Source organism: Triticum urartu, chromosome 2A (genome assembly GCF_056163025.1).
Source record: "Triticum urartu cultivar PI428250 chromosome 2A, HENAU_Tu73, whole genome shotgun sequence".
Lineage (NCBI taxonomy): Eukaryota > Viridiplantae > Streptophyta > Magnoliopsida > Poales > Poaceae > Triticum > Triticum urartu.
The window spans coordinates 649,259,984-649,278,098 of NC_141874.1; the positions used below are offsets into that span (position 1 = coordinate 649,259,984).

General features: G+C 40.4%; 1 protein-coding gene across 1 annotated transcript; it reads left to right on the forward strand.

Moving 5' to 3' along the window:
• Window positions 1-15,400: 15,400 nt before the first annotated feature.
• Window positions 15,401-17,660, forward strand: LOC125539418 (Plastid-lipid associated protein PAP / fibrillin family protein). Its single transcript, XM_048702863.2, has 3 exons — window positions 15,401-15,963; window positions 16,046-16,111; window positions 17,264-17,660. The coding sequence occupies exons 1-3, from the start codon at window positions 15,461-15,463 to the stop codon at window positions 17,361-17,363; spliced, it is 669 nt and encodes a 222-aa protein (XP_048558820.1). The 5' UTR covers window positions 15,401-15,460; the 3' UTR covers window positions 17,364-17,660.
• Window positions 17,661-18,115: the final 455 nt, after the last annotated feature.

Below are 18,115 nucleotides of genomic sequence, written 5' to 3' on the forward strand. Positions count from 1 at the left end.
TAATGTCAACATATCTCTTGTTGGACTAACACTTTTACCTAGTATGTTTCAGATAAGTTCAACAATGAAGTGGCATGGACTAGAGGATGTGAAACCCCTTCAAAATGCTAAGGACAAAGGATTGGCTCAAGCTCCAAGCTCAAGACTACATTTTCTATTTTAGCGATCCAAGATCACATTGAGTCTATAAGAAAAGCCAATACTATTAAGAAGGGATGAGGTGTTGCTTAATGGCTTGCTTGCTCAAAGTGCTTAGTAATATGCTCCAAAGCCCTCAACCACTTTCTCACTTCCAAATATGTCCCACACCAAATATCCAACTCGGCCCCACCGATTCTTTCTATCCGGAGCCATCGAATTCAGTTGACATAGCCACTGCTAGAAACCCTAATCAGTTTGGTCTCACCGGTGGGATCTCGGTCTCACCGAGATGGGCTTGCAAACTCTCTGTTACCTATTGCAATATTTTCGGTCCCACCGAGATATGCGATCAGCCCCACCGAGTTTGCTTGGCCAACTCTCTGTTTCGCTTATTACCCAAATTGGTCCCACCGAGTTTGAGTAATCGATCGAACCGAGTTTTGGATTTACCCTAACCCTAGCACATCGGTCCCACCGAGTTGATCCAGTCGGTCCCACTGAAAACCCTAACGGTCACTATCTTTGCTGAATCGGTCCGACCAAGTTTATCCATTCGGTCCCACCGAGATTGGCAAGTTGTGTAACAGTTAGATTTTGTGTGGAGGCTATATATACCCCTCCACCATCTCTTCATTCGTGAGAGAGCCATCAGAATAAACCTACACTTCCAACCTACTTTTTCTGAGAGAGAACTACCTACACTTGTGTTGAGGCCAAAATATTCCATTCTTACCATATGAATCTTGATCTCTAGCCTTCCACAAGTTGCTTTCCACTCAAATCTTATTTCCACCAAATCCATATCATGTGAGAGAGAGTTGAGTGTTGGGGAGGCTATCATTTGAAGCACAAGAGCAAGGAGTTCATCATCGACACACCATTTGTTACTTCTTGGAGAGTGGTGTCTCCTAGATTGGCTAGGTGTCACTTGGGAGCCTCCGACAAGATTGTGGAGTTGAACCAAGGAGTTTGTAAGGGCAAGGAGATCGCCTACTTCGTGAAGATCTACCGCTAGTGAGGCAAGTCCTTCGTGGGCGACGGCCATGGTGGGATAGACAAGGTTGCTTCTTCGTGGACCCTTCGTGGGTGGAGCCCTCCGTGGACTCGAGCAACTGTTACCCTTCATGGGTTGAAGTCTCCATCAACGTGGATGTACAATAGCACCACCTATCGGAACCACGTCTCAAAAATCTACGTGTCTCCAAATTGCGTTTGCACACTCCAATCCCATCCCTTTACATTCTTGCAAGTTGCATGCTTTACTTTCCGCTGCTCATATACTCTTTGCATGCTTGCTTGATATGTATTGAGATTGTTAAACTTGTGCCAAAACTCCACTTCAACTTAAAGAATTTAAAAACTGTAACTTTTAGCACTTAGTGTCTAATCCCCCCCCTCTAGACACCTCTTCTCGATCCTTTTAGTGAGTTTAATGTAGGTGATTATGCATTGCTATATAACTCTCGTTTAAGATTTTTTGCAGGAAAACTTCTCTCTAAATGGGAAGGTCCTTATGTTATCGAGGAGGTCTATCGTTCCGGTGCCATAAAAATCAACAACTTCGAAGGCACAAATCCGAAGGTGGTGAACGGTCAAAGAATCAAACATTATATCTCAGGTAATCCTATAAATGTTGAAACCAGTGTTATTGAAACTGTAACCCCGGAGGAATACATAAGGGACACTTTCCAGAACGTTTCAGACTTCGAAAGGATTAGGTATGTGGTACGGTAAGTAAACCGACTCCAAAACAGTTCTAATGGCAATCTTTCTCTGTTTTGGAATATTTAGAAAAATAGAAAAATAAGAAGCAGTCCGGGAAGGACACGAGGACTCCACGAGGGTGGAGGGCGCGCCCCCTGCCTCGTGGGCACCTCGTGCGCTCTCCGGACTCCGTTTTCTTGCACGTTACGTATTTTGGTCGGTAAAAATTCATTATATAATCTCCCGAAGGTTTTGACTCATGTATCACGCAGTTGTCCTCTATTCTTGTTTCGAGCTGTTTTTCTGACAGATCTAGATCATCATGACGTCTCCAAGTGCCCCCAAGGACAAGTTTTTCGAGAAGGTTATCAACCCCTACCTCGCGGAAGTGCTGCAACACCCTCAAACCATTGAGATGCATGAGGGGGTGCTGCACATCCGCGATGTTGAGGGACCAAGGAGGACCGGAAGCGTGGAGACAAGGCTCAAGGCAATGGAGCAACAAGTTTTCAAGTGTCAAGAGATGGTGGAACGCGGACTCAACGCCAACCATATGATGATCGCGGAGTTCACCAACAACCACAAGCTGGATGCCAAGAACATTGGGGAGGCCATCTTCAAGCTTCACGAGAAAATCGAGCACCTCCAAGCCCAGATCTATGACCTGCAAAACCAAAACTGTGGGTATGAATATAGATTCGAGAGGATGAGTTTGGCTGCAGATTTGAGGATCCCGGAGACTCGTTCATCCTTCTATGATGGTGAGCCTATGCCTTAGAAGATGAACGACAAGCCTACTTCATCAACAACCCCGTCACCACCACTTATGAGAAAGGAGACTTAATCATATGGGTATGGGTACTCCCCTTGGCAACTGCCAAGCTTGGGGGAGGTGCCCTGGTATCGTATCACCATCACACTACAAAGTTTTTGGAATGATCTAGTTTTGAGTTTTGCTTTATGACACCTCTATGTAATCGAGTCCGTGAGCTATATAATAAAGATTAGTGTTGAGTCAAGGGCTTGATTATCTTGCTATGATCTTGAGTGAATAAAAGAAAAAGAAAGAATAAAAAGAAATAAAAAGAGATCATATTGATCTTATGAAGAGTAATGACTTCACATAGAAAGAGTATGATGATTAAAAGTTGTTGAGAGTTGACAAACATAGCTTTGGTCGTCGTTGCAATTAATAGGAAATAATAAAGAAAAAGAGGTTTCACATATAAATATACTATCTTGGACATCTTTTATGGTTGTGAGCACTCATTAAAATATGACATGCTAAAGAGTTGATGTTGGACAAGGAAGACAACGTAATGGATTATGTTTTCTTATATCTGAAATAAAGTATATTGTCATGGATCATCCAACATGTTGAGCTTGCTCTTTCCCCTCATGCTAGCCAAATTCTTTGCACCAAGTAGAGATACTACTTGTGCTTCCAAATATCCTTAAACACAGTTTTGCCATGAGAGTCCACCATATCTACCTATGGATTGAGTAAGATCCTTCAAGTAAGTTGCCATCGGTGCAAGCAATAAAAATTGCTCTCTAAATATGTATGCCTTATTAGTGTGGAAGAAAATAAGCTTTATACGATCTTGTGATATGGAAGAAATAAAAGCGACAGACTGCATAATAAAGGTTCATATCAAAAGTGGCAATATAAAGTGACGTTCTTTTGCATTAAGATTTTGTGCATCCAACCCTGAAAGCGCATGACAACCTCTGCTTCCCTCTGCGAAGGGCCTATCTTTTACTTTTATCTCCTACCTTATGCAAAATTCATGGTGATCTTCACCTTTCCTTTTTACATTTTATCCTTTTGGCAAGCTCAGAGTGTTGGAAAGATCCTGATATATATATACGCGCTATTCGTCACCCTGGGTGAGAAATAGTTATTCTTCACTCCCCCTCTATTTTACCATCAATGCACCGTAATTTTACGTTCCATAAGTTTTGTCTTATTTTCGACGCAAAAAGGGACCGTAACAAAAAATATAATCATCGTAAAAAATATTTTATGTTATGTAAAATTACAAACGTAAAAACATAGTCTAAAATACACATAAACTGCAAATTTTCTTGTCTAATGACCTATATTTTTATTTTCTTATGTCAAATTTTACGTAGTGAATCAATAGGAATGTAACTATTTGAATTCGAAACATAATTTAATTATGAAATGATCGTAAGATTACCTCGGGTGAAAAATAACTTATTCTGCACCCTAGGTGATGAATAGTAACTATATATATATATATATATATATATATATATATATATATATATATGGGTAACGCTATTCTAAGCGTGAGTGTAGAATAGCTTATTCTACACCCCCTAGTAACGCTATATACAAAATCTATTAAAACGATGTACAAAATGTAGTAATTCGGAAAATATTTTTTTATCACCCAAGTTTGTAATTTACTATATTTTTACGAAAATTGCTACATTTTACACAGTGTGTTACTATATTTTGTATATACCATTACTGGGGTGTAGAATAAGCTATTCTACACTCACGCTTAGTTTAACGTTACTATATAATTTAATTATAGAAACTCTATTAGTGGCCTAGGGTGAAGAATAAGTAATTCTTCACCCTGGTCGATTGTTCGCGCCACGGTGTGGCTCAACCCAGGATGAATGAAAGTAAAGTTTTACCCAAAATTGTATCCTACCGTCGTAAGATTACTTTGTCATCGGAAGCGGTTCACTAGCCATGGTGACGAGCTAGCCTACTCCCCTGTACAGTTTTCAATTAGATGCGAATGGTTTCGACTGTGAACGGCGACTAGCGGGCGGCGACCGGCGGGTGGGCTCGATGGTGCGGTGCTCGGCGGAGGATTCACTCGCTTCCCTGTCCATCTCCCTCCCGTCCTCTCGTGTGACCTGGAGGCCTACAATGGCGGCGGGGGCGGAGCGTACTACAATTTCGACTGCCGCGGTGACCCCTCCCAAATCCACCCCACTGTTGTGTCAACGTAGGCTCCTGTGATAGCCAATTTCACCGGAGAATACGTCTGTGACAGCCGTCCTTTGTAAGTACGCGTGCTCTCGCTATCCCTTTCTCTAACCCTAGTATTCCCCTATTATTTTTCCATCCATCTCGTTCTGTTGGATGCCGAGGAAGGAAACCGATGCTTTCTACTGTATTTTCTTAGGCAAAACCAGTGCTTTCAATTTCTAGTGTTCTTGCCTTTATTCCTCGATCTGGAAGCTCAGTTAATCTAGGTCTTGTTTTTGTCTTCCTCGATCTGGAAGCTCAGTTAATCTAGTTCTTGTTTTTGCCTTCCTCGATCTGGAAGCTCGATTTCAAATTGGATTGTAAAAGTTCCTCCTCCGCCTCTTCTTTCAGATGCCCGTGTTTTCTAAGATCTGAGATTGATAGCAACTTTATTAGCTTGAGGCTTATTTGCGTGATAACAAACATGGGTACATATATGAACAGTGGCGGTACTGCAAAAAGGAGCTTCTGATGAGGGAGATCAAGAAGAGTTTGTACCTTGTCCATGGAAATGGGATGGCACCATCTCAATGGAGGAAAAGAATTGTCATGTCAATGGCAAAGAGGACGAGGAGCAAAAGGCTCCTGAGGAGGAGGAAGAGCACAAGACAAGATTATCTTATTTGATCCAGCCAAGGGTGATAGCTCTGTTTCTTCTCTGCTTTTGATGAACTATTCCCTCCTTCCTTCGAGCTCCATTATTTTGAGCAAATTGGCCTGGCCCTGCTTAATCAATTAATTTCTCATGGAAGGAAGAAAATACTGAAATTTAAATTTGTTACCCTTCCTCGATGGAGGCTGCATTATTTTCTTGAGCAGATAACTCCTATTCCATTGTAGGTTCTCTACTTGCTAGATGAGAGAGAAAAATGGTTGTTCTGAAAAAAGTGTGATTAATTAGACAAGATGACTTGTTTACTTGTAGTTAGTAGCTGCTACTTTGGATGATGATTTACTCATATAGTTAGCTGTTGTAATTCGCTAGTTTTTCACTAGTCATTTGGTAACAGAAGAAAGTTAAACTCCATGCCTCTGTATCGAAGGATGCAGGAACAGTAAGGAACCTCAGTTTACAAAGAAATACGCATGATATCAATGTGAATGCCTGATGCTTCGTTTTTGACACCGGTCAAAGCTAGCTAGCATATATAGTCATGGTAATAGCACATATTCCAAAGGTAGGCATGACTCTTAGTTGATTTCTATTGTGGATACTTATTAATTCAAACTTTAAGCATATACTGTCTTTTCTTCTGAAGCTGCATGATGCGTCCTTTTTCTCCTCATTTAAGATCCAAGCTGCAGAGGTGACTCATAATATAGGGCTGGATATTTTCTTGCCACTCACAACATATCAACATATTAAACTCAGTTACGCGGTTTGTAGACATTCATTATATTAACCGCCAGTTTCCCAACCTGACACTCTAACAGTTGATTATGTCTACTAACTTGGACACCGTAAAGGGAGATTGCCTAATTATGCTGCACTCTATTTTTTTGTAACTTCTATGTACATCGTGTTACTTTCTATGCTTCTTTCTGTAGTTTGATTTCTTTTGTGGCTCATTTTATGGCTGAGGTAATTTAGATAGACTTTCAGTACACAAAAAATCACACTAATATAGGTTATTTACTATCTTTATTATGTTGCGGGTTACTCGAATGGCTAGACATGGCTATAGGCTCTCGAGTAAACTGGGCACTGACCTGCAAAATCTGCGTTGCAATAAATTACCTTTCTATTAGATTTACTGATCTAATACAGTTTATCAATTTAAGTTCTCCCCTCATCTTCTTGGTTGCAACTTGCAACTCTGGATTTCTTTGAATACAACTTTTAGACCACCCACAAAGTATAACATCCAAAACTCCCTCAAAATATGACACTTACCAGACTTCTTTCATGACAACAGGAAACATACTTATAGACAACTCAAATACAAAAGTGTGATCATAGATTGAAAATTGATCTTTACTTGTTTGCCACTCCCAAATTCTCCTCACAGAGAACAAATATTTCAACATTTCCATTTTCATGTTATTCCTTGCATATATTCGTTTTGAAAGAATGAAGGATGGTTTTTTATTTATGGCAGTTCAGCTAATGCCATTAAAATTTAGTGATTAGTATTTAACTGCCTCTCAGATTCAGCCATTACAATTTTTATTCAGTCTCCCTTTTGATCCAGCCATGACAACATGTCGATGTGCTCTTGTGTCTTGATGGAAGAACATGGTATGAAGCAATGGTGTCCCTGTGCATAACAAAATCAATTGGTTTAAACTACAGATCTTTCTATCAGTGCATAATGCAGAAACGATGTAAGTATTGTTTTTTGTACTTGTAAAAGAACTTGTTATGTTCCTCTGATTATTTCAGGTGTTTGCTTTTACAAGTCAATCAGTACGTATGATTTGAGGGATTATATTTGATATAGTGAATCAGAAATATGTTTTAAGTTCAATTTAATTTTTAGATCATATAACTTGTCTCGTATTTCTGAAATGAGCAATCTTATTCTTCAACTTGCAGATTTTGTACTGGCTAAATGTTATTTTCTTTGTCAAGTTCTTGTACTGTTTCCTGATTCTCATGGAGATGCTGTGGTTTCTTGCTGATCCAGTTCCAAAAGAATGTATATATCTCCATCTAGTGTTGTTTCTTGCTGTGGTTTGCTTAAATATTTTTCTTCAGTTATGTAATCAGTTCTCCTTTTCCTTGTGCCGCTGGCCATTTTTTTAGAAAACAGGCACAATAAGCGCCCGACTTTAAATTATTAAAGCAAAGAACGGCCAGAGTACCAAATTGTTGAAGTTGTACAGAACAAAACGGAAAAGCTGGCCATTGACACACTTGGGAAAGCTTATCATTGTTATAGATGGTCCTTCCCAGTTCTCTACGTGTGTTGTTATCTTGCTGGGCAGCAGGGCAGGGATGAAACAAGACAACAACATATTGCTTCATGTTTGATTTTATTCGACTCGCTATTTGCTTCATGTCTTAACCTCCTTTGAGCATCTGTTGCTTCCATTTTGTGCAGTTGCTGATGTAAAGGAATGCAGTTCTAAGCAAAGCGATATGATCATCATATCAAGTGGGCATCGATGCCATTATGTAGTTTCTCTTGTCAAGGTATACCACGTGTGGATTATAATTATCTCTGATTCGAATTGTATGCACACAAAGCTTCACATGTTATTACTGGTATATACAAAGACTGTACTCTATGGTGGCCTATTTGTGATGCTGCATGATTTTCTAGGCACATTAAGCCTTCTTTGTGATTCCCTTACAATCACCTCGGAACATGCTTGTTGCTAATGAAAATATGTATTTTGACATTAGGTATTTGAAATTCAATTAGTGGAGCAACGAGAATCTTGCAATAAGGCTTAAGCTCCTACTTTACGTGGCCTCCAAAATTTGGTACACGCTAAATCTGAAAATGGATTAGTACAGTTTCTGGAAAAGAAAATGAATTAGCGTGCCCAGCAAAAAAAAGGATTAGTGTGGGACGTGCTCCTATTTTACTTTGGGCCGAGATTTCTTACCTTGCTCTCATCAAATTTCTTACGGCCGCACGCGGGCTGACTCCATGCCTGCGCTATTTTCACTTACGGAGAGGTTCAGAATCATACGGCGGTGGTTGGAATCTTACAGCTGTGATTCCAAAAGAAAAAATGGAAATCTTACGGCGGTAGTTGGAATTCCTACGTAGCTTTCTAATGTAATCTTACGCCATTGGTTGCAAACTTGGTTCATGAGGGGTGTGCACGACGCACCAGATGGCTGGGGTGAGGAAGAATATTCTTCACCCAGGGTGACGAATAGCGCGATCCTATATATATATATATAATTGGATGTAAGTTAGTATGAACTATTATTGTTAATATAACCTAGAGGTAAAAGGTTGGGAGGCAAAACTATAAGCCCATATCTTTCTCTGTGTCCGATTAAAACTCTGTAACCATAAGTATTGCGTGAGTGTTATCAATTGTGAAAGACTACATGATAGTTGAGTATGTGGGCTTGCTGAAAAGCTCTGACATAGACTCTTTTGATGATATGATAAATTGCAATTGCTTCAATGACTGAGATTATAATTTGTTAGTTCTCAATAAAGTTTCTGATTCATACTTTGCATTGTGAATAGATTATTACTTGAGCATAAGAGATCATATGACATTATCCATATATGTTGCTGTTTTAAGAATGATCATGATGCCATCATGTCCGTATTTTATTTTATCGACACCTCTACCTCTAAACATGTGGACATATTTATCGTTATCGGCTTCCGCTTGAGGACAAGCGAGGTCTAAGCTTGGGGGAGTTGATACGTCCATTTTGCATCATGCTTTTATATCGATATTTATTGCATTATGGGCTGTTATTACACATTATGTCACAATATTTATGCCTATTCTCTCTTATTTTACAAGGTTTACATAAGGAGCGAGAATGCCAGCAGCTGGAATTCTGGGCTGGAAAAGGAGCAAATATTAGAGACATATTCTGCACAACTCCAAAAGTCCTGAAACTCCACGGAAGTTATTTTTGGAAATAATAAAAAATATTGAGCGAAGAAAATACCAGAGGGGGCCCACACCCTGGCCACGAGGGTGGGGGCGCGCCCTACCCCCTGGGCGCGACCCCCAGCCTCGTGGGCCCTCTGTTGGCCCTCCGGTGCCCATCTTCTGCTATATGAAGTCTTTCGTCCGAGAAAAAATTATAGGCAAGCTTTCGGGGCGAGACTCCGCCGCCACGAGGCGGAACCTTGGCGGAACCAATCTAGTGCTCTGGTGGAGCTGTTTTGCCGGGGACACTTCCCTCCGGGAGGGGGAAATCATCGCCATCGTCATCACCAACGCTCCTCTCATCGGGAGGGGCCCAATCTCCATCAACATCTTCACCAGCACCATCTCCTCTCAAACTCTAGTTCATCTCTTGTCTCCAATTCTTGTCTCTATGTCTGGGATTGGTACCTGTAGGTTGCTAGTAGTGTTGATTACTCCTTGTAGTTGATGCTAGACGGTTTATTTGGTGGAAGATCATATGTTTAGATCCTATATGCATATTAATACCCCTCTGATTATGAACATGAATATGCTTTGTGAGTAGTTACGTTTGTTCCTCAGGACATGGGAGAAGTCTTGCTATTAGTAGTCATGTGAATTTGGTATTCGTTCGATATTTTGATGAAATGTATGTTGTCTCTCCTCTAGTGGTGTTATGTGAACGTCGACTACATGACACTTCACCATTATTTGGGCCTAGAGGAAGGCATTGCGAATTAATAAGTAGATGATGGGTTGCTAGAGTGACAGAAGCTTAAACCCTAGTTTATGCGTTGCTTCGTAAGGGGCTGATTTGGATCCATATGTTTCATGCTATGATTAGGTTTACCTTAATACTTATTTTGTAGTTGCGGATGCTTGCAATAGGAGTTAATCATAAGTGGGATGATTGTCCAATTAAGGACAGTACCCAAGCACCAGTCCACCCACATATCGAATTATCAAAGTACTGAACGTGAATCATATGAACGTGATGAAAACTAGCTTGACGATAATTCACATGTGTCCTCGGGAGCGCTTTCTTCTATATAAGAGTTTGTCCAGGCTTGTCCTTTGCTACAAAAAGGATTGCGCCACCTTGCTGCACTTTATTTACTTTTGTTACTTGTTGCTCGTTACAAATTATCTTATCAAAAAAACTATCTGTTACCTATAATTTCAGTGCTTGCAGAGAATACCTTGCTGAAAACCGCTTATCATTTTCTTCTACTCCTCGTTGGGTTCGACACTCTTACTTATCAAAAGGACTATGATAGATCCCCTACACTTGTGGGTCATCACGGTCTTTGAGGGTCGTGGCCCCACCACAATGATCAGAAGCGGTCGTATGCCACCATGTGCAGCTCTCACATGATCCCTCCATCAACGTCTGTGTCACTGCGATAAATGGAGGCCATCTCCTCCATCTGGTTCATCGCATCCCACGGAGGGCATCATCATCCCCATGACTCCCTCACCTCGGCACGACCCCCAAAACAACAAGGGAGGGGGTGTGATTAGTTGGAGTGGAAGGCGTGCTCCCTCAAAATTCTATGTAGTCACTACTGCCCTCGCTAGGGTGGGAGCAGCTAGAGAGTGTGCCTCTTCCTGGTGCGGTGAATTTTTATATGCATCTGTGGTCATGGTTGAAGATGTCCTCGCCACGGTCCTCTCGGGAGATGAATTCAAGGAGCCAAATCGGCCCTGGGCGACAACATGGTGAATGCATGTAGTCCTGGAGCATGATGATGCCAACATGGTGGATGAGTCAGGAAGGGTGAGATCACAAATCAGGAATTTCCGAATCGAGGGGTTTTAATGATGTCTTCCACACCTCCTTAATGGGATTGTTTCTACGCTGGTTGTTGTCGTGTTCATAGGCTATGTAGTGTTGCATCAAGTGCACTTGTTGTTTCCTTTATTTTGGGGTTAACATGAGTGGGCTTTTAGTCGATATAAAAAATATTACTAGAAAGCCTTATTAAAGGGTCATTTATGGTTGCATGAAATGTGGAAAGTTTAATCTCACGTAGAGGGTGGATGGGAGTTGACACCAACATATCAGGGATTATCTCCTATTAGAATATGAGAGGATGGTACAACAACGCGTGCTCTAATTCACTTGACTCACCGATCAGACTGATTTGTAGGTCTGTTACAAATCTAATTGTGATTATTCATCCTCGTCCTATCCGAGTGGTTAAGGAGGAGCAGAGGCAACACTGTATGATGCTCTCGGCTTGAGACTAGGCTTTTGAAACCACGCCTCATCCGTATATGCACCGGTGATGAGAGATAAAAAAAATTGGGAGCGTCTCGGTCCTACTACTCGACTACTTCCCCTATGACACAATGACTTTAATACTACAAAGCCGATCTGAACTGACCCCTCATCACTAACAGGCCATGGGAGGCACATTAGTGATGAAGCCTTGGAGGCTTTGCTGGGCAGATATCACTAACATGACATTTTAGAGGTTGGTTAGTGATGATTGTTTCGCGCCAAACCCCGATGCCTGGTTGTTATCTATGTTTGTCCCATCCATGATATCGTGTAAAGATTGATTGGCTAGTCCTGCCGGTGGGGCATTGGTAAGGTTGATGCGGCCCTTTATAACCAAATCCTTCCCGCCCCAATCACCCACTCCAAACCCTATAGATATCCTTGCTGAGCCCGATTCCAACTAGTCTAAATCAACCTCGACACCTTGGCGCGACTTCTCTCCTTCCCATGATCCTCCATCTACCCCCCTTGGATCCATCCTGAAGCGTCTACGTCGATCCATCTTGACGACTTTGCAGACGCCCTCCTACCATGTGCCATGTCATCGACAACGCCATTGCGGCCCAACCGTTGCCATCCCAACCCGGTCATGGTCGTAGTGTTCTACTATCGGGTAAACCACGCCATTGAGTGTGGTCGTAATCCTGGCATTATCGTGAACATCTTTCGACATGGCAGGGACCTCGGTGGTGAGCTCCTTTACGTCATATAGGTCATATATCTCTTATAATCTTGTTCCAAGGAGTTTTCTATATTACTATGTTTGGATTTTGCTATATTTCGATATAATAAATTTGATATTATTGAGTGATATGTGTTAGGAGTTTGCTATATTACTATGTTTGGATTATACTATATTGCTACATCATAAATTTGATCTAATTAAGTGCTATGTGCTAGGAGTTTGCTATATTACTGTGTTTGGAATCTAGGATTCCTGTTGTACCAACATCTACACGAACTTTTGACCAAATTTGCACTAAAAAGTTAGACAATGACAATATGCAAAGTAAAAAGTAACGGAAGCACTATTTCATTCTTATCTTTCATATATATGGTCGTGCTATTCGTCACCCTGGGTGAGGAATAGTTATTCTTCACCCCCCTTGATTTTGACATCAATGCACCGTATTTTTACGTTTCGTAAATTTTATCTTATTTCATACATAAAAAGAAAATGTAAGAAAATATCTACTCGCCGTAAAAAATATTTTATGTGACGTAAAATTACGAATGTAAAAACATAGTATAAAACATACATAAAATGTGATTTTTCGGGTCTTATAACCTATATTTTTGTTTTTAATACCAAGTTTTACATATTGAATCAATATGCATTTAACTATTTATATTCTAAACGTAATTTATTTAGGAAGCGGTCGTAAGATTACCTCGGGTGAAGAATAACTTATTCTGCACCCTCGGGTAACATGATCATTTCATAATTAAATTACGTTTCAAATTCAAATAGTTACATTCTTATTTATCAATTACGTAAAATTTGACATAAAAAATAAAAATATAGGTCATAAGACAAGAAAATTTGCAGTTTATGTGTATTTTAGACTATGTTTTTACGTTTGTAATTTTACATAATATAAAATATTTTTTACGGTGATTATATATTTTCTTACGGTCCCTTTTTGCATCGGAAATAAGACAAAACTTACGGAACGTAAAATTACGGTGCATTGATAGTAAAATAGAGAAGGATGAAGAATAATTATTCTCACCCAGGGTGATGAATAGCACGACCCTATATATATATATATATATATATATATATATATATATATATATATATATATATATATATAGGCATTACAAATTTAATAGCCATGTAGAGTTAATATATATATATATATGGTATTAAGTATAGCAAATGAGTATGTTGTTTATTTTCTATGAACACGGGAGAACACACATCGTTGCTAGTGTACTTCACAACTCTTTTTTTGTAAGAGTATTTTGTGAAGTGCACCTAAAATGGCATAGCAACAACGTTGCTCTATCTTAGGTCATTAGGTGCACTACACAAAAAGAAGGGAGTGCAATTTGAGCTACCAACCTTGAAGGAGAGAAATTAAGGGTATTTTGCATTTAGTTAAAGGATTCATTGGAAGGTGAAATATGCAGTGTCAGGTTTGCTGAGGCCGCAATACTTCTCGCTCAACAATGTTACTGGTTCTTTCACATCAAGACTATTCTCTCCATTATCACTTGAATATTTTGCCCCAAGAAATTTGGACATGTGACAATTTATGTAAGGCAATTATGGTGGATGCGATTATGCATTGTGCATGTGATAACTATGTACAACAATGCATCTATAGTTGCATTGTTAGTACATTGCTAACAATGCAACCCTAGGTTTCTTAACCTAGAAAGTGTGATCACTGTGCGGTCATAGCTTTTTGGTTGGTCGGTGATGACCTTTCAGGTTGCTTCTTGAAAATCGTCACCGATCGATCAGTTGATGAGTGATTTCGTGTCATCATTGACCCAGAATCACGGACGGGTCTAAGGCACCTCAGTGATGACTACTTTTTGGCCAGTTAGTGTTGACTGGACTTGTAGTAGTGCTTCTTCTACTATGTCAAGTTCATCTCCATGGCTAGCGGCAATAAAGTCAAGGTTACGGTCATCCCAAACCAGATTGTATGTTCATATCACCATGTTATTGGTTCATGCTTTTTATGGTTCGTGCAAATATTGTAGATATAGATGGGCCGGCCCATGTACAAATGTTGTGCGTGCCCTGTAACTGTAACAATGTCGAACTGACACACGCATAAGAGCTGAATAGGAATTGCCCAAATTTTTGACTGACTACAGAAAAAAAATTGAGGAATAACTGGGTTCATAAGCATGATATGTTTCGCATAATGCGACGTGGTAGCCAGCTCCACCCAGTCGCACCCTACAGGAGTCGGTGATGGGCCTGGTCATTATGGAAGTTTTTTCGTCATCTGAACATTATCATGATGCCATGTTGACATAATGCAATATTTTCTTTTTTATTTATATTTTAAGTGAATATATTAAAAAAGATTAAATTTACATTCAAAAATTTAAAACCATGAATTTGAAAAAATGTCAACATGGTATAAAATCTTTTCCTCATTTCAGTAAAAATGCATGTGTGTTTAAAAAAAATAAGTATACAATGTAAAACAATGTTTTGCATAGTATTAAAAATGTACATGATATCTTAAATTTTTTTACCGCATTTAAAAAATGTTGTGACATTTAAAAAATTGAAGAAAACCAATAAAAACATAAAAACAAGAAAGAAAATGAAAACCAAAGCAAACCAATTAAAAAGAATGAAAATAGTGATACTCGAGAAGGAAACAAAGAAAAACGAAAAAACCGAGAAAAGTAACAAAGAAAAAAAAAGCAAAAAAACCCATCAAAACCAAGAAAGGAACAAAGAACAACAAAAAATAAGAAAGAATGTTGAAAACCAATGAGAAAACAAAGAAAAATAGAAAACCATAAAGAAACTGAGAAAACCCAAAGAAATACATAAGCAAAGAAAACCAGAACCCGATCGAACGTTTAATAGCCAGATATAGCTCCCGGGTTTATGGACTTGATTGGCCTATGTTTATTAGGCTCAGTTTAGCCCAGCCCATGAATGAAAAGAAAGGGATCTAAAGTAATTAGTCCAGCCCAAGCATCAGTACGTGAGCGCGAGCTCGCTCCCCTCTGCCGTCTCCAAACTCTCCACCACCCAAACCAAATCCTCGCCAATGGCGCCACTACTCTTCCAAACCCACACGGCCGCGCAAACCTTCGCGCCGAGCCCGCGCGGCAACCGCCGCCTCGCTCCCGCCGCGCCCCACGCCGTCGGATTCCTCCGCGCCCTCTTCCCGGCCCGCCCGCCGCCGGCCAAGGCCGAGCTCCTCCGCCTCATCGCCGACCAGGGCCGCGGCCTCGAAACCCAGTCCGACCCGTCCCGCCTCGCGGACATCGTCTCCTGCATAGACGCCCTCGCTGCCTCCGCCCCGGACGCCGACACCGTATCGGACGCCGCCAAGCTCTCCGGCACCTGGCGCCTCCTCTGGACGACCGAGCAGGAGCAGCTCTTCATCGTGCGGAACGCCCCCACCTTCCGCACCGCCGCCGGCGACGTGCTCCAGGTCATCGACGTTCCAGGTGGGAGCCTCAACAACGTCATCACCTTCCCGCCCTCTGGCGCGTTCGTCGTGAACGGGAGCATCGAGATCCAACCACCCCAGCGAGTAAATTTTCGGTAGGACCTGATAACCTTTTTCTGTTGTTTAACAACTGCATTCCTGTTATGTCAAGGCGATATCGATGTTTATCATTTGCAGGTTTACACGTGCTATGCTGAAGGGGGGCAATTGGGAGGTTCCCTTCCCGCCATTTGGGAAAGGATGGTGAGTGCACAAGAGTTTGTTTGTTTGTTTGTTTGACATTAGCTTTACAAAACCATGTGAAAAGAACAAGATGTAAGCACAGAGACTTGGCGATTCAGTTTAATCACTCTCCTAAGATCAGAAGACTTAAATTCTGTTTCACTGAGAGAAATTGTGAGAAAATTTGTATGAGTAAGAATCAGATGAATCGATTGGAATTTCATAGAGATTCTAAGCCTCTGTGCCTAATGAATAACTTCCAAGTCTAACATTGTTTATCTCATCCTCACACCAACCTCTTGCAAACCTCCTTGCCAAGCCTCTTGAAATCTTTGGCAATAAAAGATCCGCCGTGGTTGATCCGTAAAAGTCGGATTGTTTCTTTTCTTCTTGGAAGATGGGGTGACACAGTTTCTGACTTCCAGATTCAGTTAGGTCCTTACATAGAAATAAGAGGAGATTGAGCAAATGATCAGGGATTTAGGAGCCTTTCTCACCACCAGATTTGTAAATGGTGTCTTCAATTCTTCTCATTATTATTTTTCTGGAAGAACAGGAGGGGAAGAATCTAGGCATGGAAGGCAGAATGCTTTATCGGGAAAATGATTAGCGGTCTCACATGGTATTGTCATGTTGCTAGACAAATCAACTAACTTGAGAAATGGAGATTGGCTAGACATTACTGGATTTGGTTGGCCCGAATCCAAGTCTGCTATGCCTATATTTATATATCCATGCAATTTTGCAAATACAACTCAATTTATTCATCTAAATGACACGGGTATCTGAGTAAGATATGGGAGGATTCAAGGTGATAATTTTCAGACTAGAAGCTAGATGTGTAAGATCAACCGTTTTCATGCCCTTCTTTCCTTGTCTATATATTGTTAGGAGATAGGACATGGGAGAAAAGCTTAATCAACCTTAACTTGGTTCTTCTTCAGACAGTGAGCTAGAAAATAACAAATTTAATGTGGCCCTTTGGGTCCTTTTATTTATTTGAGCACCAGGTATTCTCAATACACATGGTAAATTACTAATGAAGACCAAAAGGCTAAATACTTATGTAATGTTAAACTGGCATTGATCCTTCCCTCTGCATATTACTGTTAACGATGTCAAACAGAATATTTCGCTTTCCTGCAATGATATTTCCATTATCTTCATTTTCAGGTTTGATACTGTCTATTTGGACGATGAGATCCGTGTAGCGAAGGACATAAGGGGGGACTATTTAGTTGTCGAGCGTGCTCCATATTCTTGGAATGGATAGTTGCTAAATTTTTGGTGGGTGCTTATCCACTCACACTTCATATTATGTGCGTAGAGACAAAAGATTTGCAGGACCTCATAATTTCCGAGCAAGTCTTTACCATTTACTAGGCCCTTCATTTTACTACACGACTAGCTGAATTGCTCGTGCAGGTATGCAGCTAGATACTCTACAATAGGTAATACCTATTAGATACGTATGTATATGTTTGAAAATAGCACTGTAGTTTCTTCTGGTTGGAAATCAAGTTGTAAATCTTATGCAACTTCAGCACTTTAAAGATATATCTGATTAAAATGTGTTACTCCCATAAAAGAGGAAGATCCGCACTGCTTACTTTAGTGAGTCCAATTAGCAGTGCAGATCTTCCTCTTTTATGGGATTTTTTTCCAGCATTTCAGAGTGAATGTGGATTTAACCATGTTAGTAATATGAAAGGTATCATGCTCTGTATGGTTTTTCCTTTTGACAAAATAGCCATAGTGTGTTGCTAAAGATGGTTGGATAAACTTCAACCACATAAATATACAAAGATCTAGTGGTGGGGGTTTGGAAAATGCATGGTAAGTTCAATTTATGCGGTACATGCAATATTCTTCTTCCAAAAATTGGTTAAGACTTCAAAGTCAGTAATATTGTACAAATATATTAAACAGCAGGCTCCAAGCATATGCTGGTTATGCCCATCAAGTTGTAAAACGCCTCAATTGCAGTATGAAATGTTCAGGAACTGTCAGACTTCTTAAGCTTGG

What these genes read in the sequence shown, in the direction of transcription:
- LOC125539418 (XM_048702863.2), top strand. Translation starts at nt 15,461, where the DNA reads ATGGCGCCACTACTCTTCCAAACCCACACGGCCGCGCAAACCTTCGCG. An exon ending in CCCCAGCGAGTAAATTTTCG is followed by an intron (nt 15,964 to 16,045) that starts GTAGGACCTGAT and finishes TATCATTTGCAG; the next exon opens with GTTTACACGTGCTATGCTGA. An exon ending in CCGCCATTTGGGAAAGGATG is followed by an intron (nt 16,112 to 17,263) that starts GTGAGTGCACAA and finishes CTTCATTTTCAG; the next exon opens with GTTTGATACTGTCTATTTGG.